This window comes from Hevea brasiliensis, unplaced genomic scaffold (assembly GCF_030052815.1).
Source record: "Hevea brasiliensis isolate MT/VB/25A 57/8 unplaced genomic scaffold, ASM3005281v1 Scaf114, whole genome shotgun sequence".
Lineage (NCBI taxonomy): Eukaryota > Viridiplantae > Streptophyta > Magnoliopsida > Malpighiales > Euphorbiaceae > Hevea > Hevea brasiliensis.
Genome location: NW_026614602.1, coordinates 8,860 through 16,297, shown reverse-complemented (window position 1 = coordinate 16,297; position 7,438 = coordinate 8,860). Strand labels below are relative to the sequence as shown.

The 7,438-nt window shown below is 31.3% G+C and overlaps 1 protein-coding gene across 1 annotated transcript; it reads left to right on the top strand.

Moving 5' to 3' along the window:
• Positions 1 to 2,101: 2,101 nt before the first annotated feature.
• LOC110652435 (multicystatin-like) lies at positions 2,102 to 2,906 on the top strand. Its single transcript, XM_021808028.2, has 2 exons — positions 2,102 to 2,286; positions 2,544 to 2,906. Exons 1-2 carry the CDS (start codon positions 2,191 to 2,193, stop codon positions 2,706 to 2,708), a joined length of 261 nt encoding a protein of 86 aa, XP_021663720.2. The 5' UTR covers positions 2,102 to 2,190; the 3' UTR covers positions 2,709 to 2,906.
• Positions 2,907 to 7,438: the final 4,532 nt, after the last annotated feature.

Below are 7,438 nucleotides of genomic sequence, written 5' to 3'. Positions count from 1 at the left end.
TAAGAATATATAATAAAATAAGATTTTTGATAAAAGTAGAATTATTATTAAAATTGTTATAACTCTATAATAAACAACATTATTAAAAGTAGACAACATTGTTATAACTCTATAATAATTTTAAGAGTTATAACAATGTTGTTTATTAAAAGTAGAATTATTATTATAATTGTTTTAACCCTCATAATCTGTTTATAAGTATAAAGAAACGTATTAATATAGACAGTCTACTACTCTAAATTGTATAAATTGACTATTGGGAGTTCAAAAGAATTTACTGTGTAAAATTTCAAAATTTAAGAAGTTTTATATTACATTTTTAAGTTTAAAAACGACTCTATTATAACTCTTAAAGTTTAGGAACAACTAATGAAATTTATTCTAGTAAGGAAAGAGCCCATGGCAAGAAAGGAAAATAAAAATTGAAAAAGTATTTAAAATTTTTTGCTAAACAAATAGTAAAATTTCTCATACTCAACAATTTGGTTTGGTCCACTTTTTTTTTTTCTCCTGTTCAACAGCTACTCTCATAAAAATAATACTTGTAACATACAAAAACCTCAAAAAATTTAAGGATTTATAAATAGATTTTGCTCAATGAAGGAAAAAAAAAAAAGTCATACAAAAATATAGTGATAAAAGAAAAAAAATCATATTACACGTTAAAGTTTAGACTTAGGTCTTATTATACAAAAATAGAATGTTTAAATATAAAAGTTTATAATCTAAAAGTTTATTTGTTATTAGGATTTTTTTAAAAAAATCTATTTATAATAAATAAAATATTTATCATTAAATAAAATTACTATTTCATATCCAGTGATATAAACATAAATATTTTATTTAATTTAATAGTTAATTTTATAATTATGTTAATTAAAATTAAAATTTTTTAATTATAATTTTATAATTTAATATTATAAATTTATAAATATTTAGAACAATTAAAAAAAATAAATGAGTGGAAGTAAATTTCGGTGTTTAAGGTTATTTATTAATTTTACTATAATAAAATAAGTAATTTTTAATAAATTAATAATATTTATAGAATTAAGAATATAGAATTATAATAAAAATTTTTATGCAAGTAGATTTATTATTAAAATAATATAAAAAATTTAATTTATATTAATTATAATAATATTAGAAATAGAAAGTATTTTTAGATTTAGTAATGAATAAGTCGTCACTAAAAATTATTAGTGATAAATTTGTGTTGAATAACTTTTAATTGATAAAAATACTAGTAACCGATACATTGTCGTTGAAAGTAATTAGCGACGAATTAATTTGAATTGGCAATGGAGTTTTGTCGCTATGTATATTACTAGTGACAAATACATACTTTTGTTGATATCGATACATTTCATTGATATTTTCATACTCAACTCAACTCAACTCAACTAAGCCTTTATCCCAAAAATTTGGGGTCGGCTATATGGATTCGCTTTTTCCACTCTGAACGATTTTGGGTTAAATCCTCATAAATGTTTAATGCTTCTAAGTCATGTTGTACTACTCTCCTCCAAGTTAATTTAGGTCTACCCCTTTTTTTCTTTCTATCCTCTAACCTAATGTGCTCTACTTGTCTAACTGGAGCCTCCGTATGTCTACATAAATAATATAAATCATTGTGTGCATTTTTCTCCTTCCTATGTTTATTTATAGTATAGATTATAATATTGCCCAAAATAGTTATACCAACGACATATTTAAAAATAATTCAGGATTAATTTATTTCTTATTAGTAAAAATACATCATCCATTTAAAAAGATAATTTAATATATGAATTTATGAAGATTAATTTAAATAAATATATTAATATTTATGAATAATTTAAGAAAAAAAAGTCAATTAACTCCCATTTTATATTATAATTTAATTGAATTGGGTATCGAAAAATTGCAAAAGGATTTAAAACCTTTTTCTTAAAAAATATAAAATTTCTTATACTCAACAGTTTGGTTTGGTCCACGTTTTTTTTCCGGAAACCCTTGTCTTCTCTGTCCCATTGAGGCCTGACACAAGGCATGGAGTTCATGCAGCATGTCTCCAATCTCCATATCTCAAAGACAGCGAAATTGAAAAAGTGCGATTTGGTTCCATCTATAAATATCTACCTATATTTCTTGGCGTTCCATATAACAATAACTGCAGCTTATCTTCTACCATTAAAATTTTCCAAGGAAATGTCAGAACCAGGAGGATACGAACCCGTGGATCCCAACAGCCCTAAGATCCAAAGCCTCGCTCACTTCGTTGTCTATGATTACAACGGTGAAAAGGTTCTCAATCCAGTTTAAGATCTAAATTTCATTCAATTTGGCTTTGAGGATGAGGATGATGGATTTCCAGTTTAAAATATTTTCTTTTAATTGCGCATTTCATTTCTTCATTTTTTTTTAAAATATTTTCGTTTCTCAGAATTTTGATTTGTTTAGGTATTTATTTTAAAAAAAATGAAATTTAATATCTTTTCAGTTTAATTTTTTAGCTTTCAATTTCTTATTCTCTGAAAATACATGGTATAAACTATGAACAGAGAACGCATCTGGCGCTTCTGAAAGTCCTGAAAGCAGAAAAGCAGGTGGTGGATGGGACCATCTACCGTCTTACTTTGGAAGTAAGTAATGGCGGTCTTATCGAAGTTTATGAAACTATTTTCTATGTGAAGGTCGAGGAATTCAAGCGAATTGTGCCCCATTGAGGCTCTACTGCTTAGCTGGGTAACTACTATTAAAAAAGTATAGAATAATATCGACAATCATCTCAAAAATAAGAAGTATAGAATAATGTCGACAGTATTTCCCTTTGATGGAAGGGAAAATAGTATTTTCTTCTAAATTTGAATTCCAACTATGTAATTGGAATTTTCTATAAATAATTACATCTATCTTATCTGTGATCTTCATTCTCCTTCTTTACTTCCGTTTCCCTGTATGTATTGGGATACGTTAATGCATGCGTAGACATACATTAATTTTTTTAACTCTATATTACCTGTTTCTACCCGGTACAAGAATGGAATTGAACCATTCTTGTTAATCTACCTCCAGAATGAGGACTAGCGCAGCGGATTTTAGAATTAGTGGAGACCTCACATTATGATTTTCTATTTTGTGGATTTTGCACAACACAACAATTGCAAATTCTGATTCATCATAACTCAATGCCTCCAGTAGGCGTGTAATATGCTTTCAATGCACTTCGAACTTAAAATTCAATTGAACTCCATAATCTTTATGCGAACATAAGTTGTGATTGATTTCAAGAATTCCAACATTTTTATGTTCTTATTTACATGAAAGTTTGAATTCCATATATAGTAACTTGAATTTCCTACTTTGGTATCGAAATGCTGAAGGGGAGTTTGGCTTTGATCATTCGATGGGTGGCATTATCAATTCTTCGCAGAGAAATTAATTTCCTGAGCAGATTTTGCTTAATTAATGATAAAAATACTCTTATAGTCTAATATTATTATAAGAGTATATATTAAATTATTTATATGGCACCACTAAAACAATTTTTTGATCCCTTTAAAATCTTTGAAGTACTATTATATTTAATAAATTTAAACTTATTTGACACTTCACCATAAAACTCTACTATTTTAATTTTTTAAAATAAATAATAAAACCTATCTTTAAAACTCTAAAAAGTACAATCATCTCTTTTTCTCTCTAATTCTTCCTTTTCTATCTAACTTTTATCTCGTCTCCATTTCATATTTGCAGAATCATCATTTTCCCCTTCTCTCTCTTATATTGTTGTTGATATTATTTATTACAACTTACAAGGATTGAAAAGGCATTTTATAAAATGAAAACTCAATTGCGGAACTGAATAGGAGATCAATTATAGATTATATATATAGAAAAGATGCTTTTGATAACATTGATAATTAAGAGATTATGTGATGCCTTATAGAAAATGAAAACTCGTCATTACAATTATAAATTCAAGATTTGCAATGAATATTTATTATTTTATAAAATTATTTTTTCTATTAAAATTATTGTAATATATTGAAAATTTACATGCATTATTTTTTTCTCTTAATAGATAGTTTATTATTATATATATATTTTTTAAATTAAGTAAAATAATTTTCTTTTATTTCACTGACACAAATTCCTTACTTCACTCCGGGCAATAATATTTACACAAGCTAATGTATTTGATGTTGGGTTTGTACAAGATTTTCACTAATAAAATCAAACAAATATAATGAACTAAAATTGAAAATAGTGTCACATTCTATTTATCAACGCTTCCTTATTTAACCAAAAAATGAAATATTAATTCCCAAATCGAAAGGAAATAGCTTCAATTACTTTTACAATTTTAGCGAAATGAAAAAAAAAATTCCAATTAATTAAGAAAGAAAGAAGAAAGTTGAAAAATAAATTACTCAAATTCACACTACTCAAGAATAATGCTAGTTTTATGAAACAAGCATAATTGTACCTTTGAATCCAATCTTCTTCTTGTAAGTAACATCAGCTTCCAGAAACTTTATCTATAGTGTGTACCAATTGCATAAATTGATAGAAAGAGCAAATGATTCATATTATAAACTCTGGGACTAACAATTACAAGATATTTAATTGCATACACCAACCCTATAATGCCCCTGCTCTAACCACTACAGCCGCCTATCACCTCCGATCTTCGGCTTGCTAGAGTTGCCTGAGGTCCCTGGTCACTTGCCGGTCAGTCACCATCCATGGGGGTGGTGTTGGCAGGAGCAAAAATGGGGAGGGAGGGAGGGAGAGATATGTGAGAGAGAAAGAGAGGTTGAGAGGGGGGGGGGGGGGGGGGGGGGGGGGTTTGGTTATTCTGGACTATGGTTTTGTTTTTTTGTTGTTTTTCCCCTTGCTGCTTTCTGCTGAGCATCCCATCAATAAATTTTAATTTTTAATTAATTTTTTTTCTCTTGATGCACATTGCATGGCCACCTTTCTCTCTTTTATTATTATTATTATTATTATTATTATTATTATTATTATTATTATTATTATTATTAACAAAACCAATAAAATAATTTAATAACATTTATTTAAATTTCTTTATAATGTAACTAGTTTATAATTTAAGTAGCACTACTCAATCCTGTAACATCTCATGCAGAAAGAGAAGGTCTCGGCTTGAGTGGTCCTCTGGGAGGGTAAGGCTCGCTGGTGCCCTTGTCCAAATGGGGGGCAGGAATGAATCGAATCATACATTGAAATGGGGGAAACTAATCACTAGAGGCGCCTTTTGGTGAAATGGCCTGGAGAGTTGGAAGAACTCTAGGGTTAAGCTTGCTTGCCTAGGAGAAATCCTAGGATGGGTGACCTCTTAGGAAGTTCTCCATTCCACCTATGGGACAAAACCGTGAAGCTCAGGATGAGGTGGGCCAAAGTGGACAATTCCTCTAGTGGTTGGAGCAGGGGCATTACAGATGGTATCAGAGCAAAGTAGGGACGGAGATACGTAACGCCTACAATTCCTGGGAACTCTCACGCTTGAATTGTTGTGAAGCGTAGCTCTCCGCCTAGGGGCTTATAGGGACGACGATACATAATGCTTGCAAGTGCTCTGAGAGGTACCCTCTTTTGCCACCAAAGATAGTGAAAGATGGTATCAGAGCCGAACCCCCTCTAGTAGATGTTTGGTTTAGGGATGAACCAGGCAAAAGCTGGTGGGCCTGTAACATCCCATGTGAAAGGGGAAGGTCTCAGCTGGAGCAGTCCTTTCAGAGGGCAAGGCTCACTGGTGCCCTTGTCCAAATGGGGGACAGGAATGAACCAAATCATACATTGAAATGGGGGAAACTAATCACTAGAGACGCCTTTTGATGGAATGGCCTAGAAAGTTGGAAGAATTCTGGGGTTAAGCGTGCTCACTTGAGAGAAATCCTAGGATGGGTGATCTCCTAGGAAGTTCTCCATTCCACCTATGGGGCAAAACCATAGGCTCAGGATGGGGTGGGCCAAAGCGGATAATTTCTCTAGTGGTTGGAGCAGGGGCGTTACAGATTAAGATCAATGTAATGGATCGTATAGGTATGATGATAGAATAGAAGAGTAGGAAATGACACATAGGCATTAGGTTAGACTATGGAGATAAGGAAAGGGTTGTATAAGGAGTGGGGACTGAGTCAAGGTGACCCAATTATTTGAGAGTTTGGTAAGTACCAGTTCATACACAATCCCCTGATGTAAAAATGATGGTAAGTACATACCTAATATTAAGTATGAAATGATGATCAAAGTGGTGACAAGAGTAAATCGAGTTAGTTACCAAGGCTTGTGACCCTTCTGAACTATAAGTTGGAGGAAGTATTATTGGTGGATGAATTTCAGTGGATTAAATTGTTGCTGATGGATAAATTTGAGGCTGATGTTTGAAAAGCCATGGGCAGTATATATGATTATATTAAGGAGAATAAACACATGAAGTATCTTGTCTGGGATTATAATATAGTATTTTTTTTTTCCACAACCATGTTAGCTCAGGTAAAACTTATAGTTTAAGAGGCTCCTATTTAACCATGATAAGCAATTTTCTACAAAGGATAGTGGAGAGTAATAATGTTCTGATGGTCAAGTTGGGAAAGGAGATATAAGAAAAATTTTCTATGGTTAATTACCAGTGTTACATAATGTGAAGGATGTACTGGTAGGAGCCAATCGTAAGATTAAAATTTGCAAAGTAATGAAACTAGTAATCAAGATAGGACAAAGGTTAAAGAATAAGTACAGTAGGTTGAAAAGATATCAACAATAGCAAAAGCAAGAAAAAGGAAGTGGATAAGGTCCAAAGGACAGGAGAAAAGCTTGGTAGAGTTGGTTACAATGATGAGGATAAGAAGGAATAAGTATGATAGGAACACTAAGGGATATTTAAAATAAGTTATGGTGAGATGATAGATTTAAGGAGTAATAGAGCCTCGAACTAAGTGCCAATATGTCAGAAGTGCATCACATAATAAGAAGCCTTACGAAGAAGCCAAGATACTTCCATTCTAGAGAAGGAAGGGGAAATGATAAAGTTACGCTAATTGGGTTGTCAGGGAATACAAATACTTTTGTCATATAGGAGAAGAGACCCAGCTCACTTTCCAATGTTGATAGATGGTGTAGGGTATACTTGGCACTTAGATGGAGCTTTACATGACTAGTTACATAAGATGGACAAGAGTTGATCTAAGGCCCTTAGTGATGACACAAAGTAGATTGGAAATTCGAAGTATCATGGGAGTGAGAAGATGCATAGGTGTTGACTATTGAGGTCATAGGACAAGAAAAGATTTCGAACAAGATGCCTATAATAGGTGTTACAAGAAAACATCTCATAGGATACCATGGAATAAAGAACATAAGTCATGTCTTTGGGGTGCAGAGATTGTTGAAATAGAGGAATAGGGTCTAAAGTCATAAAGAGATACAT

Coding starts and splice junctions, on each gene's coding strand:
- LOC110652435 (XM_021808028.2), top strand. CDS start 2,191: ATGTCAGAACCAGGAGGATACGAACCCGTGGATCCCAACAGCCCTAAG. Junction 2,287..2,543: donor ATGATTACAACGGTGAAAAG/GTTCTCAATCCA, acceptor AACTATGAACAG/AGAACGCATCTGGCGCTTCT.